Raw genomic sequence first — 26898 nt, forward strand, 5'->3', positions numbered from 1 at the left:
GGGAGGGGCCTCTGGGCCCGGCCTTTGGGAGAGGGTGTTTGGAAAGCAAAGGCCGCGGCCGGCTCCGCTCCCGCCTGCCTCTCGGGCGCCCGTCCCCTGCTTCCTGCTCTGTCTTTGCAAAGTGAGCTTGAACATCGCCCGGACGGGAGGGGCCGTCCCTGCTCGTGGCCAGTGGTCAAGGTCAAAGGCCGCCACCTCGCAGCAGGCTGGCGCTGGCTCACCCGCCCCCGAGTGCGTCTCACGGCACAGCAGACAGATCAGAACAACATGATTGGCATTGTGTTAATTAGGTCACGCGGAGAACAGGCAGGCGACGGCAGGAGAACCTAAGAGGGAAAGAGGGCAGAGTCAGATAAAGACGGAACGCAACGCTCGAGACTTCCCAGGCGGAGGACGTCAGCTGCAGGGCACGGCGAGCCGGTTTCTGGCTTCCTCAGCTTGGCCACCTGGACTGGCGCTGGGGGTCAGAGAGAAAGGCCGTGAGGGGTTAGGAGCCGGCGTCGTCCCTGCCGGGCGCTGCGCTGCAGGGCCCCCTGTGAGGAAGTCGGGTTAGTGTCAGCAGACCCCGCTGGGGCTCGGCCGCGTCACATGACAACACCAACACACAAGTCCAGTGCCATCGGTGAGGGCCAAGGGCGCCGCCCCGCTGCTGGGCCCGCAGCCCCCAGGTGCCCCATGCAACCCCCAGGGGTGGTGTGGGGGCTCGTGTGCCGGGCATGGGGCCTGCGGCTTCTGCCAACTGGCATCTGTGGGGCACAGTCCACGCCCTCCTGCCCCGTTGCATCCTGCTGGGGGCTCTGGCTGTCGTGACACCGTGGGGACGGCCAGTGTAGCCCTTGCTGAGAAGGGTCACAGGCTACCCAGCAGGCGGCCGGGACTGGGTGCCTGGCCAGGCCTGTCCCTGCTGCTGCCCGGAGCACCGGGCAGGGTGCCCCCATGCTGCCTTTGTTGTTTTCTGACAGCTAAACTGGCTGGCGGCGCTCGGGGACCATCAGCAGGTGCGGCCTCCCCGGGACACCACTGCGGCGGGCAGGAGCTCTGCCAACCGCGGCCATTACCTTTTATTTATGCTCGTCGGGCGCCGGGCGGCTAACTAGACTGTGGCATATGGGTCCCGAGGCGGAGGAGGGGCTGGAGCTGGCGCTAGGCAGGGCCGGCTCACGGTTCCGCTTACCCCACGTCGCGCGTTTAAATGTGGCGATTTTCAAGCTGGGAAAACAATTCCATTAACAGCTCCTGGCAATGCTCTCCCGACTGTGCGACGCCTCTGCGGGCCGGCCCGGCCCCCGCCCCTTGCTGTCCGCATGGGAGCCGCAGACCTGGGCTGGAAGGGCTGGATGGAGCCTGCTTTTCCCCAAGGGAGGTGCAGCGTGGGGTGCCTGTCGCTCCCCCTGCTCTCTTCCCTGCCTCTCCACCTTCAGTGCAGGCAGAAAGGCCCTAATTAGAAAAGGGGTGCCGGAGACAATGGGGAGCAGGGAGGGGGGTTCGGGGAGCAGAGGGAAGGTGGGGCCCCTGCTCACCACTCCCAGCCGTCAGTCCCCATCTCCAGAAGGCCCTGCTGTCTGCCCCCCGCCCCAAGCACAGCATCCAGCTGGGGGTCAGTGGTGTGCAGAGGTTTCCAGAAGGTGGACGGTCCTCTTGGTACCGCCAACCCCCACGGTTGACGGGATGTTCTGTCCCGTGTGGAGGTGACCTCACTGCCGCGGTCCCCTGGCCGCGGTGCTCAGGCAGCTGCTCCGCTGGCCCTGTGCTGCCCTGTCGGGCCCTGCTGCGGTACGGGAGCACCCCGAGTTTCCAGTCCACTCCCCACACGCTGCTCCAGTGGAGGAGGAGCTTCGGGAGTGCCCCCCATCTTTCCAGGTGGATGAGCGTGTGTCTGGGGTGGGCGAGAAGGGCCCTGGGCGGCGGAGCAGCGGGCAGGGGCTGGGGGCTGGCGCTGCTGTGGGGTGGAGGCGAGGCTCTCGCTCGCTCTGTTTCATCTGCTCCGCCCCAGTCCCAGCCGCGGTCTGGTTGCTGCTGTCTGCGCACCTCCCCGAGGCCCTCGCTGCTCCGGGCCCGGGCCCAGGCCACCACCCCGCGCGCGGCTCCCCAGCGGCGGGGCGCGGTGTGTGCCCCAGTGCTGCACCTCCCCCTGCAGTGACCCTCAGGGCTCATGGCTCTTGCCATGGTCCCTGAGGTCCGGCGTGGGCAAGGAACCAGCGCGCAGGGGGAGAACAGCAAACTCCCTAAGATGCAGAGAAGCCGAATGCCTGCCAAGAGATAACGACCACCAGAAGCTGCCACAAAGATGATTAAAAGAAATGCTGACCACCTGGAACCTTATCTCGCTTTCTCAAGGCCCACAAACTTTATTCTGCTACAACTGTCTCTCTAAAATCTTTCCTTTTTCTGGTCATTGATTGCTAATTAAAAACCATACGTAATTTAATAAACAGGCTAATCCAAATGAAACATTACTAAACACTGTGTAATAATAGAATTGCTAGTTTAATAATCTTCTATTATGTGCTTGACTTTAGTACCTATGATATTAACTGCGTTATAAAATAAATTCACCCATGACAATTAATTATGAGTAAAAATGAGTAGGTAATAGTGATAGTTAGTGCAACTAGAAAATAATCATATAGAACAGTAGAAAGAATGAACAGCCTGACCAATCAGGAATGCGGCTAGGTGCAGGTGTCACTTCGGACATAAATCACTGCCCTGTCAATTAAGCTAAGCCTACGAGCAAACCGATCTCTTTGATGTTCACTGTTCCCATGCCTTTAGAAAAACATATATATACTGACCACTAACTTAATGAAAGCGCACTCAGATTTACACTCTCTCTTGAAGTGTGTCTGTTTGTCATTTCTTTAGCCGAATCCCTGACCACCCTGCGCAGTCTCTCAACCCTGAGACGGCCTCATCGTCTACTGCTGTGCTGGTCCGCGGCACCCCAGGTGCCCTCTGCTTAGCGCTCCTCCCACTCGCCCCTTCTGAAACTGAGACTCTGCACACAGCCGTCGCCCCTGAGGACCCCCATCCTCCAAGCCCAGAGCGGGGCAGCCTGTGAGACGCTCGCAGCCGCCGTGTCCCAGGATGCGGCCGGCCGGGCCATGAGGAGGGGCGAGGCTGGTGTCCCCCTCTGCGCCCTCCGCCTTTGCCTCCTCTCCTCTGTCCCCCTCCCGCCCCCCCCCTTCTCCCTTCTCTTTGTTGTTGTCATCCTGTGTTTCTGGACAGCCCTTGCCGTCCCCCTCGGGGCGGTCCCCGTGCCTCTCCCACCATGGCCCCCTGGCCGGCCTCCCGCCCCTCGTGCTCCTCCATCCCTGTTCCGACCCCTCACCCGCCCCTCCCCGCTGGATGCCCAGAGCCACTCTCAGCCACAAGTTTTGTCTTTCTCCTGCCCTACGTCTGGTTTCTCGACATTCCGTGTGGAAGTGAGGCGTGACAGCTCCTTTTTTTTTTTTTAGGAGATAGAGGTGGGTGCTTCTGGTTCTGGCAAACTGCCCTGCGACATGTCCTTCCGGAAGGTTCTCGGTATTCTCACCCGGTGCCACTTGATACCGATGGAGCCGTCGGGACAAGGTCACGCTCAGCGCGCCCCAGACAGCAGCTGGAGAGGTATGAGTCTGACGTTCAGCTCTTCCCTACCGAAAACCCCACAGTGAAACTAGCTCCACACTGGCCTGCCAGGCGCTGGGCCTCTGGGAGCAGCTCTTTCCCAGTATGGAGATGTCATGGGAGACTGACGTGGGGGCCATCGTGGGCGTCTTGAGTTTTCCGAGCAAAAGTGCTGACGGAGAGCAGCTCCCGCTGGCGCCTCCTCCCTCTTGCTGGGCCAGGGGCGCTGGGCGGCTTGAGAATGAGGAAGGGCAGCCTTGCAGGGCCCGGGGTGGGGGGGGGGGGCCCTTTGACAAGTCTGTGCAGACACATTGAGTGAATTCGGGCTTGTTTTCCTTTGTGATATGGAGAAAAGCCACAACCGCAAGGCGGGTGGCAGGCAGGGGCGGATAGAGGCTCACCCACGGTGCTTTCAGGTGACGTACTCGGTGAGACGCGCCGAGCCCTGTGTTGGCAGCAGACAGAGTGGGGTCAGGCGCTCTGGCCCAGCCTCAGGCAGAGGCTCAGCGGAGGGGCTGGTGGTCCCGGCTGCAGAGCCTGCAGCCAGGCCTGGGGTCGCCCACAGTGACCATGTGACATCCGCCCCCAGAGCCCAGCGAGCAGGAGACCCCTCTGGTGTGAGGCCTGGCTGGCAGCCACAGAAGCTGCCCCCGGTGCCTCCGTCTGTCTCCCACCCACACCGCGAGCTCACTGGTGCCCAGAAGGGCAGCGGCACAGCAGCTCCTGGTGGGTCTTTCCTGAGTGACAAAGTGATGTTAAGCTCCTGGGCTGTAGCAGGGCGAGTCCCTGGGCCTCCAGAGCATGCATCCTGGCTCTGTAGCTGAGCGCACCTGCACAGGCAGAGGCCTGCGTGGGCACGGGAGTCTGCCTGCTCTCTGCGTGTGTGCGTGGATGCCTGTTGAGTGGATGCCATCCCAACCTGGCGCTGAACGCAGAGGCTGTGCAGCGGCAGGAGTGGGGCCTGTGCCAGACACCCCGAGATGCTTCACTAAGTCCAGTGTGGGCACGAGTGACAGTCTTCCCGATAGCGGGGGTAGAATGCCACTCGGGGGGGCGCTATGGGCACCAGGCCTCGCCCCCGGTCCGCTCCTGGCTGCTCTCCCTCCCCACTCACTATACCTCAGCCCCGCGTGTAGGGTTGGCTTCTAGGAGAGATTTTGTTGGATGAAGCGACTCCTGTGGTGATGTGTGCCGCCGCGCCTTCCGCCTGAAACACTGGCTCTGACTTGCTCATAGATTCTCTCCTCCCTGCTTTAAGGCCTGGGTCAGGACTGCCGCCTCCTGGAGGCCTTCCTAGATTTCCTTCCCTGGGGAAGGGCAGGATACTCATCTCTGCCTGCGTGGTCTTGCCTATCTGTCTGTCTGTCTGTCTGTCTGTCGATCTGTCAGTCATCTGTTCATCCTCCACACATCTCTTCATCAATCTGTCTGTCTGTACATCAGTGATCTAACTATCCATCCACCTGTCCAGTACATCCATCAGTTATGTACTCATCCATCCACCCCCCCATCTATCACCACCCGCCCATCTGCCCACCTGCCCGTTCATCCGTCCACCTTCCACCATCCGTCCACCTTCCATCCGTCCATCCGTCCACCACCCGTCACTGTGGCAGGCCCCTCTCTGTGTTAGGTTCAGTTGTCACTAGTTTGTAGCTGCCTGTGACTGCCACTCAAAAATTGGAGTAGTTGTCACAAAAATTGAAATTTCTAATTCTTTCGGAACGCAGAAGACCCGGCAACTTCTGCACGTGACAATATTCAGGCGGGCCGAGCGGCGCTCTGCGGGCAGCCCTGGCCTGTTCGCCGAGGCCTGTTCCCGGGACGCCCGGGAGCTGCCAGGCCCGCCCGCGGCAGAGCGCAGGGGGCGGAGGGCAGCAGGGGCCGCGGGGGCTGCGGGCGTGAGCTCTGTTCTACCCGAGCTCAGCGCTCACCTGCTTCTCTGTGTAGCCGAGTCATTGTCTGTGAATTAAGGTTTTTCAGTGACTTCCCTCTCCTGAGGAGTACGTGAGTTAGAGAGTGCGGGGCTGAGAGGGCCCCGCCGCATGCATGGAGGGCGCGCCCAGTAAACGCTGACTTCGGCCGTTTCCATGGTCCGGTTGTGTGCGTAGGCGGAGGCAGCACAGCGTCCTCACCCGCTGCTGTGGGACCCCAGGGCGGCACAGCGTTCTCCTGCTCTTCCTCTGCCCGCTCCTGGGGGCTCCCGGCGATGGACCTTGGTGTCATCACGCACCTCTGCTGTCACCTTGTCTCCCTTAGGGCTGCTCCCCTCAGCACGCTGGGCATCCTGACCTGGGTGCAGGGCGGCAAGGGCAAGGTGGCATCCGTTGATCTGGGCGGTGGCTGTGCTGGCTGGAGGCAGGTGGGAGGGCGGGTCTGACTTGGTCGGGAGCTCTGAGCGCTGGACCGGCGCGTCCTGTCCTGGTGGTCCCGGCTCCTCCGGTCACCATGTCCATGCGCTTGGCCGGTCGGAGCCAGTCACCCTGCAGGCAGCGGGTGCTCCCTGTGCTCAGCCCCCAGGCTCCCCGGGACGCCCCGCTGGCTGGGCTGGAGCGAGGAAGACAGGACAGCTCTGGGTTTGTAGCCAGCACGAGCCTGCTGTGACGTTCTTGAGGCGCCAGGGAGTTCATTTCCAGGGAGTGGAGACTGCGAGGAGGCCATTGTGGTCTTTCCTGCTGGCCGCGGTGAGGAGGCATAAGTCACGCGTGTGGCCTCCTGCCTGGCCGGCTCCTGCCACCACCCCCCGGGCTGGGGCTCGCCGCCTTCGCCCCTTTCCCCGGGAGGAGGAGGCTATGGGATGGGATTATCCAGCCTTGGTCTCCACCACGGGGCCTCCAGTCACGAGTCACAGGAACCCTCAGGTGGAATCTCTCTGCGGGGCTCACAGCCCTGACTTGGCTCCACCCCACCTTTTCCCAAGATCTCGCGGCTGTCAGTGTGGGCAGGGTGGGCACGGGACTGATCTCTCCTGCCTGTCAGAGGACGCGGGAGGCCACTTCTGCTCATTGGCCCTGGTCTCTGATCAGGCCCCGCCCGGGCCGCAGAGTTCATGGGTTACCATGGCGACGACTGTCCTGGCTGCCCGTCCGGACGCAGGGGCCGATTGGAAGGGACTCCATGTCCCTGGGACACGGTGTTTATTCTCAGCGGCGGCGGCCATCCACCATGGCGAGGGTGGGAGGGAGGGAGATCAAAGTGCCAGGGCTTCATTTTCCCAGCGTGTCCTCTGTGGGGGAGGACCACGGACTGTTCTCGGGAGACATTTCATTCATTGCTAAGCAGCGGTGTGGGGGTGAGGGCGGGGCTCATGTGCATCTCTGAGGAAAACAGTTGCTTTATAAGGCATTTGGCTCAAAGTGACTTTCTGGGGGGACGCGAGGGTCGGGGGGGGGCCGAGGGAGGTGAGACACTAATGGTCACTTATGCCCCAAGTAGCTGCACAAGTAGCTGTGACTCTGACTGGAAGTGAAGAGCGTAGCTCCTAAAGGTCGGCCACTCAGCAACCAGGCCACACCAATGTTGGGGCGGCCTTGACGTGACCTGAGGCTATTGGGCGCCAGCCTGCCTCCCTGCCTGGTTCCATCCCGCCAGCCTTTCTGCTGCTCCCCACACCTCCTGGGCTGTTGAACCCAGGTGACCCCACACCAGGGCCCCCTGGACCTGCAGAACTGGTCATCTGGGTCCGAGGCTGGGGAGCACTTGAAATCAGCTCCCAGAGGGCCTAGCACCCCGCTGAGCTGGGGAGCTGTTGTGTGAGCAGCGACTGAGCGCCGCACGGGTAGCACATGTGTTTCCCATCACGCTCTGGGGCAGGCGAGGTGCTGCCCACCGAGAGCTCAGTACGTTGAGAACGTCCAGGCAAGGCCTCGGAGCAGCGTGGATGCACTCACGTCACTGGCCTAGTGTGGGGGCTGCCGCCCCAGGCCCCATCCTGCCAGTGGGAGCCTGCCCACCACCCTGGCCCTGACGCCCTCCCTCCTGACCAGCAGGACGGGCAGGCTTAGTGCGTGTCCCAGGTGTGCAGGGAGAGGGACATGCGCTGCCCTGGGGCCTGGGTTCACCCGGAATGGCTCGATTCCTTCCAAGCAGAGGAAGAGGCGGCTTGGCGGCTCTGTCCTTCCTGCTCTGTCCCCTCCCGGCAATGCCTTCTCCACCTTCTAGGTGCCCTGGGGCCACGCTGAGGAGTGGGCAGTGATTCCCTTTGGGAGGTGACCCACTACCTGCCCATTTTCTGACCTGGCTGGAATCAGTGCAACCTGGTTGGCGTCAGGCAGGGACACAGAGGTCTGCGGCGCTCGTCCCCTGCGTGTCCCTGCCCACCATGTCCTCAAGCAAAGGCCGGAGCTGGTGGGGGGCATACACCCAGCCCGTGCCCCTGACCGCTGGCTGGCTGCGCCCTGCCCATTGTCCCTTCCTTCTGAGGTGACCACAGCTGCGCGCTGGGGCCCCCTGCCCTTGTCCCTCCTCCCTTTCATGCCGCAGCCCCTGAGGGTCGGGCTCTGGGGCCTGTGTGCCCTGACCCTGACCTGCTCCCGCTGACGCAGCCGCAACAGGAGACGAGGGCAGTGCTGCTCCCCCCTCACTCCCTGAGCGCCCTCTGGAGTTCCCTCACGTGAGCCCTGTGCTCCTCCAGGGCCTGTTTGGGTCGTGGCTCAGCCACAGGCCCGCACAGAGGTCCAGCCCTCCCGCAAGGCCCTGACTGCGGGCCTGGGGCAGCCCCCGAGATCTCACCTCTGCCCCCAAAGAGGAGACCCGGGGAGGTTCTGCAAGCAAGGACTGGGAGTGGGGACCAGACCCCTCCGCCCTCCCAGCCCCGGGCCCCTCACGTAGCAGGAAGCAGCCCTGGCCCGGGCCCCTTGGCTCACACGTCTGGCACGGACAAGACAGACAGATGGCGAGGACGGCACGACCTCAGGGAGCACTGACAGGCAAAGACCAGCTCACGCCAGTGCCCGACGGGGCCTGCAGCCCAGGGGCGCCGCGCGGGCAGGGGTGTGTGACGAGAAGCGTCGCTGAGATTTTCGCTCAGGCCAATTGGAGTGGTTCCTTTGTGGGCTGGTAAACTGGGGCCACCTTCCCGCTTAGAAAACGTGAAGACACGTGTCTCACGGGAGGGCGCTCGTCCTCGAGAGAAGACAGCGCGTCTGCCCAGGGGTGCATCCGGCCGGAGGCCGAGGGGAGAGGCCTGATCGCGCGTCTCCCGCTGCCCCAGTCGCGGCACTGGCCGGGAAGGTCTGCATCACAGCCTCGGGGTTCGCAAACACACGCAGCCCTCGCCCACCCCAGGCATGCAGAGACCCCGGGGCAGCGTCTGCTTCCGAGAGGCACCGCTGTCCTGATGGAAAATCAGCGTCCGACCCCTGCCCGTCTGCGGGTTTGTGCCTGCCGCGGGTGAGACCAGGGGCCTCCGGCTGCTGCACAGCCTCTGGCCATCGGGGCTGCGGCCCAGCTCGGGGGACACCCGGCCTGGACACCAGTCCTCCGGCCTGCCAAGGCGGGGCGCCTGTGTGTGTTCTGGGGGCGAGGTCTGGGGCACAGGGCCCACAGTGCGGGCCTGACTCTGGAGGGTCAAGAGGTGGGGAGTACTTGGCGGGACACAGGAGCCTGTCCCCCTGGGAGCCCATAGAGCCCCCCTTTCAGGCAGAGAGAAGTCGGTGGCGCGGCCTGGAGACTAACGGAGAAGACTTATGTCTGGGTCACGCTGGGGAAGAGGTGGCCGCTTGTGAACAGGGCTGAACAGTTTCAAAAACTATTTCTGTGACCCACAGAACGCGAAGACCATCCTAACTTAGCGGGGGCGGGGTCACTGCCAGGTGCATGTCGGCCCCTCTGGGGCGCCCGCTCCTCGCGCTCCCGAGGCCTGCGTGGGTCTCCCCGGGGTGGGCGTCCCCGGCGGGCCGCGCTCTGCCTGTGTCCAGGGCATCGGGAGGCTGGCTCTGCCTCGGCGTGGGGGCAGGGATGGTGGCAGCCTGCTGGGGGTGTGTGTCGGGAGTGTGTGAGTAAATGTGTGTGTGTGTGAGCGTGTATGTGTGGTGTGTAAATCCCAGCAGCGGGTCCTGGCCTCCCGGCTGCATGTCTGCAGGACTGACCGAGTAGACGGGGGTGCTGAGTGCCCCGAGGCCTGCTCGGGCCCCGGCCAGTCGCCTCTTTCTTGCCAAGCGCCTGCTCTGGGATGGGGCCCCAGCCTGCGTCTCGGGGTCCTCCCCTTTCGATTTTCCACGTGGACAGCGTGCTGGTGTTTCTCGGAGGCCGACGCGCGCAACCACCCGCGAGAGCCAGAGAGCTGCGGGCCGGGCGGGTGGGTCTGATGAGGATGGTGGGCGGTCACAGACAGGACGCGGTCTCGCGGGCAGCACGGGGAGCCGGGGCCGGCACAGGGACAGCGAGGCCGCGGGCCGAGCCGGGCGCGTCCCACCTCGGGGCTGACGTCTCGGGGCGGGCCGCAGGTCCTGCGTGGGGGCTCCGCACGGGAGGGAGCCGGGCGGCCCCGGGCGCTTACCTCAGGGCGGAGCCCTTGGGCGTGGCGATGCCGTAGCCTTTGGAGTCCAGGTTACCTCCCACCTTCATGGTGTCGCAGGGCCGGCGCTGCTCGATGTACTCGTTCATGGTGGACTCCAGCAGGTAGGCGTACTTGCCCTTGGACTTGCGCACGCGGATCATGCCCTCCTCCGTGGTCCGCACGAACACGGACGGCTCCGCCGACTTCATGTACGTCCACATCTTCTCGAACACGGCGATCTTAGACCGCTGGCGGGGGACAGGGCAGTGCGGCGGTGAGGGCCAGCACGGGCAGCGGGGGCTCGCGCAAGGTCTGCGGGGGACCCCTGGCAGACGCAGAGAGGACAGGACAGCTCGGAGCTGCTTAGCCACCGCAGTCATTCCTTCCCGTACATGTGGGGAGAGGGACAGAACTGGGGTCCCTCCCGCCTGTGGCCGTGTGGAGGTGGCTGGGCAGCTCGTCCCCGGCGTGACTGCATTGCTGGGGCAGCACTGAGGAGCTTGGGGCCGTCTGGGAAGGCCCGGCCTCACCGTGTAAGTGCTGCCTGCTGGGGCAGGGGCCTTGGGGCCCCGGGTGTGGCTGTCCTGCCCCCATCGCCCCCGCCCCCCCACCAGCTCCTGGGCAGGGCACATGGACCTCGCTGCGGTGACGTGCTCCACGTGCTCTGCTCACCGGACACGACCCCTGGTCAGAGTCCAGAACATTCTGAGGCCTCTCCATTCCCAGAGCAATGCTCAGGCCTCAGTGAGCTCCGGAGTCCGGTGCAGAGGCCGGAACACTGGGCCCTGCTCTTGGCTGGAGCTGCCCTGTCCCCAGAGGCGTCGCTTCGCCTGCCTGCTGGGTGCCCCCACCGTGCCAGAGCCTCGCTGGGTGCCGGCCGCTGAGTCACCGCGGAGGGCCCGAGAGGCTGACCCTGCCCAGAGAAGGCCCACACCCAGGACCGCGGTGAGCCTTTTCCCACGTGCTCCTCCCCAAGGGGGTCCCCTCCCCCAGGGGCAGGCGGACCTGGGCCGGGTGCTGGACACGCCGTCCACGTCGGCAGTGCCCCCCAGTTGCTGCTGGGCTCCGTGCACGGTCAGCGTGCAGGTGACAGGTGCGTGTGTGGGCGACTTCCCCACAACACGCAGTGTGTGCCCCCGTGCCCGTGCCTGGCAGGTCACTCCCCGGCAGGCCTCGTTGGCTGTCGGCCAAGTACTAATGACCCCTCCGGTTGTTTGGGTCCAGACGGTCCGAGATACTTGGGCCAAGAGGATTCTGGGTCTCCAGGGAGAGTGAATGGAAGCTGCTCCCGAGGATTGCGGGCAGCCTGAGGCTTCATGGTCTCCCACCGGGGAGGCCAGACCGCACAGGTCTGGGGGGTTTGTTCCCTTGCCTCGGCGACTTCTGGCCGGGCCCAACCTGGCCCCTGCATGCTCTGTCCCAGGCGGTGACCCCGCCCTTCGGGGTTCCCGGAAACCCGGGGCGACACGGCCTCAGCCCTGCCCTTTGCCCTCTGGTGCCTCGTGGTGCCTGTCTTTCCTCTCACCACGACTCTCTGGGAGACACTGTTTGCCCCTTTTATGGAAATGGTGTCCAAGCAGCTGCGTGCCCCAGAGGAGTGCTGGCCCTGGATCCAGCTGACCCAGGGATCCTGTGTGCCCTCCCCCGAACCCCGCCTGCAGCATCCCCACCCGCTCCGGCCATTTTGCACACGACATGGTCAGGTTATCAGGTCCCATACACCACCCCCTGACTCACCAGGTCCCAGAGGGGCTCAGAGTGGGGGCGCGCCCTGTGACCCTGTGCACCCTCAGCGCCAGGGTCGGGCTGGTGGGGGGCTGTGAAGCCCCTGGTGCACAGGTGCGGTTTCTCCGGGAAACCTGGGGGCTGAGACATGGCCCCACTCCCCTGACCTGTGCCCGGCTGCTCGCCGCCGTGCTGCCCAGACGGACGCTGGTGACGTGGCGCCCCTGGAAGTGCGGGCGGGGACGCCTACCCGGAAGAACTCCTTGGTGGATCCTGCCTCCAGGGTCCCGTAGGCGATCTCTGTCTGCTTGGCCAGGTCCTCGGCGCTCTCGATGGGGGACACCATCCTCTCCACCGTCAGGAAGGCGGCCAGGTTGGCTGTGTATGAGGAGATGATGATCAGGGTGAAGAACCACCAGACGCCCCCGACGATGCGGCCGGACAGCGACCTGCAGGCCAGAGGGAGGAAGCGTCAGACCGAGGCCCCAGAGCCCAGCTGCGCGGCCCCGCCCACCACGCCCCGCAGGGTCCGGGCCAGTCGGGAGAGGCGAGCACCAGGGTCTGGCCAGGTCCTCTGCGCCACCCCTCGCGGCGACGGGCCCGGCTGCCATCTAGCGCCCGTGGTCATGTCACGCTCACCACCACACGTGCAGTACACACGGCCCTGGAGCGAGAGCCCTGCGTGCGCTGACCCCCGTGGGCCTGGGCAGTGAGCGGACCTGGCGGGCCTGCGGGGTCAGCGCATGCACTGCTGGTCATTTCTAAGCCCCAATCACTGGCAGAGGCCCCAGCACAGGTGGACGCGAGAGCTTCGCTCTCTTTCCGCGGGTGGGCGCGGGCAGTGAGGCTGCTGGTTAAAGCCGGGGCTCAGGTCAGATGCCAGCGCCCTGCATGGTGCTCAGCCCCGCGCCCGCACACGGGGAGCGCTCAGGGAGGCCTTGGCCCCCTCAGAGACCTCGTGGACGGTGTTGGGCACCAGCCCAGCTGTGAGGCGGGGAAAGGGACGCGGGAGCCTGCGGGCAGCGGCAGCACGCAGTGGTGGGGCGCAGCAGAGAAGGTGAGTCCCGGGCCTGGGGTTGAGAGGCAGGTGGCCTGCTGGGTGAGGTGTGGGGATACGAGGTCTCTGGACCCCCCAGCCCTTGAGCTCGGAGCCCCAGTGTCTGTCACAGTGGACCTGGGGTCTTAGGCCTGTGGCTGCGCCCACACACTGACCACGTCCTGACTGTGACTTCATGCCCAAGGAGCAGGGTGGGCCGAGCGAGGGGCGTGTGGGCATGGGGCGGGGTGGGGGGAGGCCCGGGAGGGGCAGTGCTGCCAGCAGCCAGCCTCCAGGTGGGTGAGCCCCACGGCCCTGGGACGTGGGGCTGGGTGCAGGCGCCTCTCTGCCCGAGGGTGCTCTTCTGTTGGGCAGGCACCCCAGGAGCCTCAGGGCCTGACTTGGGGCTGACGGGAGGTGGAAGCAGCTGATGGGCGCCCCCAGCCTGCCAGCGGGGTGTCCTTTCGGGCGTGGGTTTGATGACTGGATGAAGGCTTGGAGGGGCCGCTGTGGAGCGGGGCCTGCCCACTGTGTGCGAACAGCCTGCCGGTGGTCATGCTGCGTGGGGCCTGGCCACTCCCCGAGTCTCCACGCACACACGGTTCCCTCTGAGCCTCTGCCCTCCCTGCCAGCCCCCGGCTCTCACTGTGCCCTGCAGGCGTCGTCTTTCTTTCCAGGGTCCTGACCTTGCCCTGCCGCAGTGGAGTGTGAGGACGCGGGGCGGGGCGAGCCCTGTGTTTTCACGCCGCCGCCTCGCTGGGCTCCTGACCCCGCTGGCACTCAGCCCACACCCTGGCTTCTGTAGATAATGCAGCACTAAAACGGGGGTGCACGTTTAGTTAGTGTTTTTGTATTTTGGGGTAACCCTCTGGAAGTGAATAACTGGATAGTGTGAGATTCTGTTTTCAATCTGCGGCGTCTCCGTCTGCAGAGGTGCGCCCGGGACTTAGGGACAGGAGCGCCGGGGCGCCGAGTGGGGAGGCCTTGCGGGCAGGCTGTGCAGGGCGGGGGGCCTGGGAAGCAGGTCCTTGGGGCCGGCGTGGGGAGAGGAGAGTCATTAAAGGGTGATCAGCCTTTGACCACCCAGGCCCCACCTCCCCCCAGATCTCCACAAAGGAGCTGGACATGGATTTTCTTTTTATTTCCAAAGCGTGTCCTGTCACCCCCAAGAGGATGGGGCAGCAGGGAGCCTCCTGCATGCTTCCATTCAGCGGCTCTCAAGAGGGCATGAGCTCAGCCTGTTTCTCTTTGACGTCTGCGTCAAATGGTTATTTTTAAGAAAGTGATGGAGGCGCGAAGGCAATGCTGGGCGCCTCTGAACTGCTGGGAGAAAGCTGTGCGTCTGCGCTGGCGTGGGCCGGCCGTGTTTGGGGAGGGCCCCTGGCGGCAGGCGTGGGCGCGAGACCAGGTGAACGCCAAGCACCAGCCGCCAGCTGCCGTGGCCGCTCCGTCCTGGGCGCCGCCCGGGTCTGCCGCTCCTCACCACCAGCCGCGCTCCCTGGCGCTTCCCCACGGAGATGGTGACTCACTGTAATTGGCCCAGCTGCGGCCACTGGGTTCCAGCCATGCTGTGGGTGGAGCTGGACCCTGGGGTGGACAGGCTCGCAGACAGCCGGCATCCTGCAGCTCGCGGGGGCGCGACAGATCTGCCTGTCGGAGGCGATGGCGTGCGGGCCTCCCCACGCAGGTGGCTGCTGCTGGTCGGGACCAGTTTGCACAGGAAGGGCCTAGGCCGGCCACGCTGTTCATTGCTTTGAAAATCTACTGATTGTTGCTGATTCCACCCCTGAAATTGGAGAGTGTTTGCCGGCTCGTGAGTTGGGAGGAGTCGGGGAACAAGTGCAGCTCTGCGCGGCACGTCAGGGCACAGCTGCCCGTGTCACCCGTGTGGGTGGGGACGGCGGTGCTGGTATCGATGGTGGTGAGGATGGTGATGGTGGTGGAGGTAATGGGGATGATTTCTGGAGAGACTCCTCGTAGGCCCCAGACTTGCCTCGGTCTCCCCGCCTTGAGGGCGGATCCTTTCCTGTGTGCTTTCAAGCCCGGCTGTGCTTGGGGACCGGGCCTCAGCCCTGGCCCCCACCTCTGCATCCTCGCAATGCACCATCTTTTCTTGGCTCCTGATCTTTGCACGTAACTGCTACTAACTCCAGAATTTAAACCTCCCGCCCCTCTGCTGAACTCAGAACATGGGAATGTGACTGCTTGATACTTCAAACCTCAAACATTTAAGTAAGTTCTTAACTCCCACTAGCAAGCACCAGGGAACCACAGCACAGCTGCCTGCTGGACACGGGGGCCACGTGTCCTTCTCTTGTCCGCGGCGTCCATGTCACACACTGGCCAGAGAGGGCTTTCCAGCCACCCCCTTTCAAAAAATCCCCACGTCTTAGTGAGGTCACCCAGACGCTGCCCACCTCAGTCCTTCCGGGGCCCTCTTCCCTGCCGCCGCTTAAACTTCCCAGGACACACAGGTCACCCCCAGTTCTCTCCACTCAGCACGTGTGCAGTGGCTCTGCCCGGACTCACTTCCCCGAAGTCATCCCACATGCGCCTCCGTTTGCCCTCAGGTTCAGAAATCACCTCCTTTCACGTCACCCTAAGTATCACCTCTGCCAACTGCGCCCCGTCCGGCCTCCGGGCTGATTTGTTTAGAATCACACGTTCATGGACTTCACGTCTGTTGTCTGCCAACCTCCACTCAAATGTGGGTTCAGCAGGGCAGGATCTCCTTGGCATCAGCGACTGTGTCCCCCACTCTGCTGAAGGGCCTGGCCCGTAATGGGTGCTCTGTCAGTGCCGCTGAACATGCAGACGGCACAGCTCGGGTCAGCACTGACCACCAAGCCTGCTGGGACGCACCGATGGTGTATCCTCGAGGGGACCCTCGCAGGGGTGACTCTGACAGGTGGGCAGGGCTGAGCAGTGCAGGGAGTCTCCAGGTGACTGAGTGTAGAGATGGGAGAGGCAAGTCCAACTGGGAAAAATCTGGGAAGACATCCTGGAAGAGGGGCCATTTCACTGGGCTGTGTGGGGCAGGCTGGCTTTGAGCATTCTGAACTAGGAAAAAGTATTTCCTGGAGTCTGGACAGCCTGTGCTGAGGTGTGGGGGGCGCAGTTGCAAGAACTCCACTGTGTCCACAGTGTGTCCCCCAGAGCTGGCCCGTGCTCTGAGACTCCAGGGCTCCCGACTCTGTGTCTCCTCCTGTCCTCTTCCAGCCAGGACTTGCCCTGCTTCCCCATCTGGGGTGACCTTCTTCCCTCTGCTGACTCCTTTGATACGAGGGGAGCGCGAGGCTCAGGGATGAACTGGCTTAATCAGCCACAGAGCAAGCCAAGAGCCGGGCGTGGGCCCAGGTCCCCGGGCCCTGGGTGACTTCTCTGTGCTGCAGGCGGTCGGCCTTGACCAGGGCCCACACCCACCCAGGCCCCTCCTCAGGCCCAGGCATACCCCCCGGTTCCTAGATGCGGGAACATCTGGCTGCACACGGCACTACCCGGGACTTCCTGCACGTTTTTGCGTTTAAGTTCTTAGAAGAAGCCTCTCTTTTTATAGCCTGCTGCTGGCTGGCCAGCCCATAACACCAAACATATGGTTTCCCTGTACCCAGCGCCCTCCTGAGAGCGCCCACGGCCTGCAGATCTGCCAGCTGCTCCTGAGGAGAGGGGCAGGCCCAGTGGCCTCGGGAGCCAGGTGTGGGGCTGCGTGCCTCGGGGGCCAGCACACCTGCCTCCACAGTCCCCAGAGTCGCATCTTCTGAGTTGTGGCTGCAGAAAAGCACCGGGTCTGGTGGCAAACGAAGGCAACCCCTTAAAATAACCGTCTGAAGCTCCTCCTGGGGCCAGCGCCTTCTCAGCCTGCAGCGTCCTGCACGCCCACTGCTTCCCCCGTGTGTCCCTAGCCAGCTGGCAGGGTGGGTACCCCAGGAGGGGGCCTTGCCCTGCCCCCACAGCCCCGCAATCATGTCCTCGGAGCGCCACTCAGCCCCTTCTGAGTGGTGACGGAAACACAAGTGGCTCGGGAGCCACGGAGCCCCTGCCTGTCGCTGCATCCCAGCCTCCTCCCGTGACGTGGGCAGGTGTGGGCGCTGAACACGGGCGAGAGCCAACCTGGTCTCTGCAGGCTCCACCTGGCGGACGCGGCCACGGAGATTCAGCAACAAAGATGGCGTGGAAAGAAGTTTCTGGTATGCCAGGAGGCAAGAAAAGCAGGTCCTAGAACAAGTCACACTGGAGGGAGCCGGGCTTCGGTGGGAGCAGGGCCGGGGCCTGAGGCTCACAGCTGGCGCTGGTCACAGCCCCTCTCTTTGCCTGCCACTTGCTCTACTTCCGGCTCTCAGGTGGGGCCAGCAGTGTCTGTAACACGCGGGCAGCGGGGCACGGCGGCTCCGGTGTTAGACTCTGGATTGTCCATCCTGGCTCCAAGCCCGCTTCTTCTCTCACTGGCTGTGTGACCTTGGCCAAGTGGCTTGGCCTCTGTGTCTCGTGGCTCCGCCTCCCTTGTCAGCTGGGACCTTGGCAGTGAAAGGGCACGCCTGCGGGGCAGGCATTGTCCTATCTCGTTCCATCCATGCTGTTGTGAATGACAAGAGTCCATCTTTTTCACAGCTGAGTAGTATTCCACTGTGTCTGTAGCCACATCTCCTTCGTCTGCGTATGCCCACGGCCCCTTTGTGCCCTTGCTCCAGGCCTCTGGCTCGTCTCCTCTCTCTGCTTCCTGTGCCACCTGTTGGCAGAGTCCTCCTCACCCATGCACAGGATCACCAACAACCAGATGGTGGGGACGGGGGCTTCAAGTATGATTGTCCCAAAGTCCTCTCTGCAGGTGACCCATGGATTGAACCCCCAAAACAAAACACTTCAGATGCCAAACCCTTGTTCCCTGTTTACACCCTCCATGTGTCCCCAGACTAGGGATCAGCAGGGCTGGCACGTGTGTGCGGCCTTTTTATAGAGAACATTAGCTCTCTGTCAGCATATTTGACAAAGAGATTAATAAAATCATCAGTGACACGCCTCATCAATCACTCTGAAAATCGCCAAAGTAATTTCTGAGCCTCTCCTTTTTCTTCTAAGAGATCCCACTTCCTGCATGACTTCTGCTCGGTTGACAGTTCTAATTAGCAGTCATGAAACCCAAGCCTTTAAAGCTCTGGCAGATGAGAATTTTCCAGAGAGGTGATAAGCCTCTTTCCACCCGGGGTGCCTGGGTCGGCTGAGGTGAGCAGTGGGGCGGGAGGAGGTGCCGAGGAGCTGCGCGTGCGGAAGGTGGGGGGGCCTGCTTCGGGCCCCCCTCGGACTGGTGCCCTCACACTGCGCGGTCACTGCCTGCTTCCTGGACAGGGGACTCCTGAGGGCAGGCTGTGCGCTACCTGTGCCCTGTTCTCCCATGCTCGGCTCGGGGCTGGGGACTGAGTGTCCCGTGGCCTTGGGTTGAGTGGCGTGCGATTGCATCTGGCCCTCACGCGTGGGGGCTGCACAGAGACTCCAGGGGACATTGAGTGCGACCTCTGCTCTTGGTTAGAGAAACGTTGGCAGGAGAAACCTCTAGTCAGCAGACACTGAGCATGTGCGTGAGCTGGGCGTGGCCAGGGAGTCACACCCTGGCGTGAAGCTGTTGCCTGGTGCTGCGCTCCATGCAGACTGATGTCGATGCAGAGGGGAGGAAGGAGCACCAGACGGAGGCTGAGACCGGCAGGGCCAGAAGAGGCCAGGCTGGCACCTTCCCCACCCCAGAGACACGGGTGCCATGTCGTTCCTTCCATGGAGCCATGAGCTTGCCTTCTCCTCCCCAAAACGCCTTTCTTTCCTCTCCACCAAAGTCCCGCTGGTCTTCAATGCCCACCAGTCCTTGTCCCCCGGGGGAACAGAACCGAAAGGGCGTGAGCTGACGGTGGGTGTAGAGGCACGTGCGGCTCACAGACAGCACGGAGCCTGGCCTGTCTAGGCGAGGGCAGGGGGATCATGTAGTGGACGCTCGCTCCCCACTTCGTGAGGGTGTTTCCTGGAGAAGCCGCCTCGCTCTCTGAGTCTCAGCTGTTTCTCAAGCAGGGTGCGCTGCCTGTGTGCGAAGGTCCAGGGCTGTCACAGGGCTGGCCTGTGAGGGACATAACGGGGGGGTGTGCCGAGCCCTGCCCCAGAGCCATCGCTCAGAGGCGCTAGCTCCTGCTCTCCTCACTGCTGTTCTCACTGTCACCCCCCATCGCTCTCCACCAGACTGTGAGTTCAGGAACCGAGAGAACATGTGTCAGGCCTAGCATGACGTCTGCCTGATGGCAAACTATTGACATATGCATGTTTCCCTCGCCCAGCCTCTGCCCTCCAGCGCCGCCCTCCCCTCCCCTCTCCAGCGCTGTGCCAGGAGAACTGCTGAGGGCAGCAAGAGTCATTACTGGGGGATCTGTGCATATTTATTTTTCAAAATTAGAATGTAACTAGGAAGGAAGTCTGCGGCCACAATTATATCAAACACTTACAGTGATGAAGAGCTTAACGCGACTTGGCATGGCACTGCCTTGCTTTCTCATTCAGCTGTCAAGAATGAGAAACTATAGGGGAGTGCATGTTTAGGTCTGGCTGTCCCGCCGCGGAGGGGAACCAAGGGGTGGCGGTGCCAAGAGGCTGGGGCTGTCGGGGGCTGGTGCTGCTTCTCAGTGATGTATGGGGGAGACAGAGCTGTGGGCAATTAACACACTGTGGACGTCAGGCCTTGTTTAATGTTCCGTTTGGTAAGGAGGACTAGCTCAGCTGCCGTCTTTATAAGTCTAATCTGCTTCACTCACTTGATTTCCCTGGAGAGGAGGGACTTGGCAGAGGGAAAGTGGCGAAGCACTTGCCTTTCCAGATTCTGATGGACCCGTGCTTACAGGCGCCATTTAAGTGGAGACTGACACCCATGAAAATCGAGTTTGGTCGTCATGACTCTATCAAGGAGCGGCTGAGTCCAGCACCACAGCCCACGATGTGCTGTACCAGCTTCCGATGAGCGCAGACGTGCCTGTTGGCCTGGCTCTCCAGGAATGGCTCCTCACAGAGTAACGTCCGTGCCTGCTGTCACTTGCTTTTAATTGACATTTACAGAAAGTAAATAATTTGGTGTCATTTGAACAAGGCCTCTGCTGTCTGCTCTACCAGGTAGTGAATGAAGGAGCAGCAGCCAGCGGGGCGGACTCCCCTGCTCCGAGCCCGCGGCCAGGGCGCTCTCCATGGTGCTGAGGCGGCGACCCAGGGAGGGCGCAGCGGTCTGGGGACCGCGCGGCCAGGGCGCTCTCCATGGTGCTGGAGTCTCGCCTGTGTCCATCTGTCTGTTGTCCCCAGCACCACGGAGAGGATTCTTTGGCTCACTTTAGATTTCTCACACTCCGAATAGCCTGCCACCATCAAGGCACTCCCACGGATGTTCCTGGTTTCTTTTAGGGGACCTTTGTGGATCGCTGGGCTCCATGAATGCTGTATAGAGGCACTCTGCTGGGAACTGGGGCAGAGGGATGCGTACACACTGGCCTCTGCTCTTAGGGAGCTCACTTTCTTGCGGAGGGAAAGAGAGAGTTGTAGAGGCAAAGGCCATGTCCTAAGAATTAATAGGAACACATGGAAAATACCTGGGAGGTTGGGGCAGAGCCACCGACTGTCCCAGCAGGAGAATGGGGGTGGGGGGCGCTGGGAGAGGCCCTCAGAGAATGCAGCACTTGAGCTCATTGTGGAAATGATCCCCCTAGACCATAAAGGGGTGGAGGAACTGCAGGCGGAGACAGATGTGCACATTCAAAGAGGGCTGAGGAGTTTGGGATGGGACAAAGCACGAGGGAGTCTGGCATGTAGGATAGCGAGAGGGAGATGAGGAGGAGGAGAGAGAGCGCGTGAGACACACGCAGGGGTACAGAAGCCGCCAGGAACGTGGGTGCCTGCTGTTAAAGGGCTTTGAAGGCCACGCTAATAGGCTTAGGCTTTATCCCCAGTGTGGGGAAAGAATTAACAGTGCCTGATCCAGGTGGTTAAAGGGCTAGACTTGAAACGAGCTGAGTGGGCTCTGGGGAGAGAGCCCAGAAGCAGGCAGGCCTCCTCCCGTGAACTGTGCCTCTGGCCCATCTGACCTCCTGGCCGACAAAGCCCACGTGCTGGCTGCCTAGAGCCTGAGAGCTTCACCCTGAAATGGCTGCGGCTTGTTCCCAGCGCTGCGTGGCTGAGTCAGAGCAGATGCTGTCTGAGAGGTGAGAAGGGAGCACGCCACTGGAGTGTGGGCGGGCTCATCAGGCCTCCCTCCCCCCAGCTGCCGGGAGCTGGGCTGGGCTCTGACCTGCGCTGTGGGCTCATTCAGACAGGCTGCCTGCTGCTTTTCCCCCAGGCGGCCCAGTGCCCGCAGATTAAGCGTGTCTAAAGAAAGCCTTCAGTCCTGGTGCTCCAACTTAGGAACTTACGGACTTGTCCTTTATTTCGTGCATAATATTCAGTCCTTTGCTTGGCTTTCAAAACTCTCATAATCTAATGCTGTTTTCTTGCCTGTAGCTCCCTATCCTCCTGTTCCTTAGGCCCTGACTCTTTGTCTTTCCATATTTATGCCCACACGGTTGAGTTTCCCTCAAGGATGTAGCACAGAAATGCCTCAGGAAGTGCCAATCACGTGTGCTGTCTCTTTAGACATTTACTGACTTGCTCTGCTCCTTGCCATTTCTCAGGACACTGTGCAGGTGCGGGTATACTGGCGGGCGGGACGATGAGTTCCTCACCCTCATGGAGCTCAGGGGCAGCTGGATCTTCCTCACCCAGCCTGCCACCCTGGGACCGGCAGCCTTAGCTTCATCTGGCAGATTGTTAGAAATGCAAACCCTTAGGCCCCACCCCAGATCTACTGAATTTGATCCTCATTTTAGCAGGATTCCTAAATAATTTTTATGCACAAAAATATCGCAGAAGCTAAGCTCTAGGAGACAGGTTTTGAGAAAGCCACTGTAACAGCATGTGGAGATGTTCTGAGGCTGGAGGGCAGGGCTGAGAGGGCCAGCGCACCGTGAATGGCCATTGGCCAATGGTTTTCCCCACTGGATTGAGGGAGTAATTGTGTGCATGCGTGCGTGCGTGCGTGCGTGCGTGTGTGTGTGTGTGTGTGTGTAGACCACATGTCAGCCCCGTGGAGATTCTCCCACTGCTCACCCAGCCCCCTCCTGTGTGTGCACCAGCTGCCTGACACGCATCCTTCCCGACACTGATGGATAGAGCTATTTGCAGAAGCACTGAAATAAATGCGCGGGTTTTAGAGGTTTCATCAAATGATGGAATTGTTCCATTTTTGCCGGTATAGTTTTGATTTATTGAGTGTGGGGCTTTTGTTTTGCTGCAACAGAAAGGGAATGTTGTTTGTTTTCAAAGCTCTGAGTTTTCACCACAGTTGACATAAGCGGGGTGCAAAATTCACAAGAGAAAAAGGAACAAAATTTTGCACAGAACAGATTTTGCTCTGTGTGGTTCAAGAGTATGGAAGGGTTTGCTTTCCCTGTGAGTTATTTTTATTTTTATCATGTGCGGGTAGCTGGGTGATTCACCACTCAGTCTCATTGCCCCACACAGTCATTACTCAGTGATACCTTAGACTCAACTGGCACAAGCGTGCTACCTGAAAAAGGGAACTACATCCTTAATTTTTTCATCTTCCATAAGCTCGCGCTCTCCACAGCTTTCTTCACACATTGAGGCTAAGCACCGACAGGGAGCCATGTTCTGAATGCACAGTAACTTCGTTTCTGCTCCCCACTACCTTCTCTCTCACTGGACACACCGTTTCTCCTCTCAGGTTAATTCAAATGAGAGCGGACGCTCCGTCCCTCTTCTCGGGCAGCCTCTAGGATTTTGTGAGCCCTGTGTTTGGATGCTGAAGGATGCCTTTTACTCAGAAGTGTCCTGAGCTTTATCCAGCACTTTTAGGTGTTTTGAAGCACTGTCTAGAAAATCACTCACGGAGTCTCAGCTATTGATTTGTTCTGGACCTTTGAGAAAAACCACAATCATGGGTACTCCAACAACATTGTAGTTTCTCACAGCCAGGGGACATTGCAGCGGGCTGCAGCCACACTCTCCACGCCGCCCCTGCCCTGATGGGAGCCTCAGCCCATTTCAGCTCCCGTGAGCAGGTGCCTCCAGGCCTCCATTACCAGTTACGGAGACTTACTGTAGTTATAGTAACTACGTCGGGGCATGTGGGACTAGAATAGACAAATATATCAACAGAGCAGATTCAGGAGTCCAGAGACAGACCTCCGTCATTATGGCTGTGTCGCTAAAAGGGGGCAGCTGCACATGGGATATCATGTGAATAATAGTAATAATAATCGCCATCACCACCACCATTGTTACCACCACCACCGTCACCCTCTTGACCCTCTCCTCGCACACACCTATAGAACACACATGTCTAAATGTGCAAGTTATAATTTCACAAGAAACCCTAGAAGGCTGTCTTCATGACTTGGAGGTAGGCAAAGACTTCTTAAGCAAGACTCAGAGACTATCCGTGAGCAAGGGAAAAAAGAAACGGACGACACTAAAAGTAGGTACTTCTGTTCACCATGCGGCGCTACCAAGAGAGTGAAAGACAAGCCCCGGAGCAGAAGACAGTGAGGACCACGCACCTGAGCGGCGCCCATGTGAGGGTGTACAGCGTGCACAGTGAGAACAAGACAGACACCTGAGGGGAAAATGGGAAAGCAATAAAGGTACTTCATTAAAGAGCCTTTATGAAAGGCCAGTCACCATGAAGACGGCTCTGGTCATGAGGTAGAGTAAAAGCACGATGTGACTTTACAGCGCACCTGCTACCGAAATGAAAAGGCGGAGGTGGCCCATCTGGGACACGTGCATGTTGCTGACGAGGTGTCAGCTAGCACACCCGCTTCAGAGAGCAGTCTGCAGAACCCGCCACCGCGGGGCCTCGGAATTCTGCCCCTCGCCAAATACCCAGAGACATTCATGTTGTTCCTCAAAAGACTTTCACAAACACATTATGGCAGTGCTAGCTATGATGACCTCACTCTGGGAGCAACCCAAATGCTTGTCTGCAGGGATAGTCGCACTTATAGACTCACTTATCAGCAGATAAAGTCTGGTATATCCGTGGGCTGGAATACTATACAGCAGTGAAAATAAATGGCCAAGTGCATGTGATGACAGGACTAGACAAAAGAGGGAATGTCATGAGGTTCTATCGGTGAGATTCCAGGAGTGCTCATCTGGCAACATTAACCTGTGATATCCGAAGTTAGGGCAGAAGATTCTCTTGTCCTGGGGGAGAACATGGAGAAGGTAGCGCGGGCACGACAGAGAACAGGACTATTCCTTTCCTTCTTGTCAATTTTTTTTTTAAAGTCATATTGGGTTAATAATATTATATCAGTTTCTGGTGCACCTGCTTGTAGTAACATCTGTACATACCACGTTACGTTTGCCACCCAAAGTCTAGTTTTTATTCTCTTTCTAACTCTGAGCTCTGATCACACAGGCGTTTGTGTTACGGAAATTGCGTTGTGATGTGCGCACTTGCGCGTGATGCTACGGTAGCATTTAAACAGCATCGCTTGTGTGTTGGGGGCGGACATGAGGAAAAACCTAACTCCAGTTAAATCTTGCCATGCCAACAAACGGGTTCAAAAGAGCGTCCTTGCTTTGCGTGCTGTCTCCATTTAAGAGGGAAAAGTTAAAAAAGTGAAGCACAAATCTCCACCCAAGTGGGAAAACCCCCTCGGCCTTTGCAGCACAGACGCGGGGCAGAGAGGGGCGCTTGCTTCCTGGGGGACCCCGAGACCTGCTCTGTGTAGCCGCGTCCACTCCTCTGCTCCCCAGCCCGGCGCGGCCCGACCTCCGCCCGTGTCCACCTCTCCCTCGGGGGCCGTGGATGGCGCCGCGGTTGGGCTGTTCATTGGGTCTTGTCTCCTTGGATAGGCTGGAAGCATCTCGGCAGCCACGCGACCCCATGGTGCTCAGACTGACCCAGGGCCCGGGGATGCCTCCTGTAGGACGCCGGGTCGTCAGACGGGCTGAGGCTGAGGAGTGCCGTGCGTGGTGCGTCTTTGGCCCCTGTGCTCATGTGGTGGGCGGGGAAGCAGCGGGGCCCCTTGCCTCAGCCCCGAGGCCTTACTTCTTGCTGCTGGGAGGGAAGCAGCCCCGCGTGCTGATGGCTGACTGGCTGAGGCACTGGGCCTGGGCCGTGCGAGCAGGGCTCAGAGGGCGCCTCCGAAGTCCAGAGCAGTCTGCTGCCTCGGCCTCGCCTGCCAACGGCCAGCTCCTGCTCTCGTGTCTCCGCTGTTTATTTGTCTCCAGGGATTATGATGAGGCTCAGGCGCCTGCATGTCCTGGAAGGGGCTGGAATCCAAACACCAGAGCCTTGAAAATTGCTCCCGTGAAGGGTCACTTGAGACCTTTTCAACAGCAGGTGCCCTCGGCTGGACTCTGGGGCTTGTGCCGCTCGGCAGCCGGCGGCTTACAGCCCTGGACGCCCGGAGCCGACGGCAAGGTGACCCCACAGATGCACTGGGGTGAGGCCCCTGCGGCTTCCTGGAGGAGCCAGTCCATGGACGCCCTCGCTCATGGTCGCCGGCACCTCCGTGGCCATGCCGTCGCGAGCCCGGCTGCGCGGAGCCCGGTGAGCCCGCCGGTGCTGTCTGGGCGTGTCCCTCCCGCGGAGGGCGGGAGCGGCGCCTGTCCCTGCTGCCTCAGACACGGGGCCGGGCGCGGTCCCCACCTTAGCCCGTTTAATCCTGACCGTGACGCCAGGAGCTTTGTCTCCACTCACACGGGAGGTGTGGCCGTCTCGTCTTCCCATGTTGCCAGGCCCCTGCCCCGTTCCTTATCTCCATGTGAGTGTCACACGCGCCGGTCACTGAGTCGCGTCCTGCCCTCTGACACGGCTGGGCTGGCGCTGAGGCCGGTTACACCCTGGGCTTCCGCGGGAGGGTCACGAAGGGTCTGTCCCTCTGGGTGTGTCTCGGCGCCCTGCCGGCGGGCTGCTGGGGGAGGGCCACGCGGAGCGGGCACGAGCAGGCAGGTGTTGGGGCAGCAACCGTGAGGGCGAGTGGCCGGGGCTCCCGTGCCAGCCCCCAGGCCATCAGCCTTCTAGGTTTTCCAGCCGAGGCCACAGACTCCAGCCCCACCCCTTCCCGACTCCCTGACCCACCGATCATGAGCACAGGGAAGTGGCCATTGCTTGTGCCTTTGGCTTGGGGGGCTGGGCGGGCGGCGAGGTCGCTAGGGCTCTGAGCGCAAAGCTGGGGTCCCAAGGGCACACGGCAGACCCGTGTGGGAGGCTGGTGGCCCTGGCGGAGCTCCAGCATGCATGCCCCTCACCATCGCTGGGCACACCCAGGTATTTACAAGCCCTGCACCTCAGTGTCCACCCTTGGGGATGCCGCAGCCGACTGGTGCCTGGGAGGTGGGAGCGGGCCCAGGGGCAGTGAGGTGTAGCTGCAAGGGCCACTCCCCAAAGGATGCCTATGGCCAGGGAGGCAGGCAGGTGCTCAGACTCGCTTCTGGCCCAGGCTGGAGCTCAGAGCAAGCCAGGGCTGGGCCGGGGATGCGGCTCAGACCTCTAGTCTACACAGCCCTGGTGGCCACCCCCCAGGAACAGCCTCCAAGTGCCCTCTGGCCGGGGCTGGGCATCGCCCAATAGGGAGATGCAAGTTGGGAGCTCCAGAGAGCTCGTGGCACGGGACACTGGGTCGCCGGGGGCCGGGGCGCTGAGGAAAGGAAGGGACGTGATTGGCAGAGGAGGGAGGGCTGTCTGAATGCCTGGGATCCTCCTGGGGTCCTGACCTGCAGGGGAGCTGGGCACCAGCCAGCCCTGGCAGGTGGAGGCTTGTGCTTGTGCACCATACCTGCTGACCCTGCACTGGCTTTGTGCTTCTAAAGTGGTCCCTGGGCAGCATCCCGGTCCAGCAGCTCAGGTTTCACTGCCGGCTGCCGGGGCTGCGCCTGGGAACCGTGTGTTCCTCTCTCCAGGGGCAGTCTCCTGACCCCACGGTCCGGGGCGGGGCCTGGGGACCCGTGT

General features: G+C 61.4%; 1 protein-coding gene across 4 annotated transcripts in view; it reads right to left on the minus strand.

Annotated features, from left to right (window-relative positions):
* The window catches only part of GRIA1 (glutamate ionotropic receptor AMPA type subunit 1), a gene marked incomplete at both ends in the record, with an annotated part of 121501 nt that overhangs the window by 9722 nt on the left and 84881 nt on the right, over positions 1 to 26898 (minus strand). For all 4 annotated transcript variants that reach the window (XM_084241839.1, XM_084241838.1, XM_084241836.1 and 1 more), the window contains 2 exons: positions 10109 to 10356; positions 12084 to 12282. In XM_084241839.1, coding sequence (XP_084097965.1) covers positions 10109 to 10356; positions 12084 to 12282 — 447 coding nt within the window. The remainder of the gene's footprint in view (positions 1 to 10108; positions 10357 to 12083; positions 12283 to 26898) is intronic.

This window comes from Talpa europaea (assembly GCF_964194135.1).
Source record: "Talpa europaea genome assembly, chromosome: 9".
Lineage (NCBI taxonomy): Eukaryota > Metazoa > Chordata > Mammalia > Eulipotyphla > Talpidae > Talpa > Talpa europaea.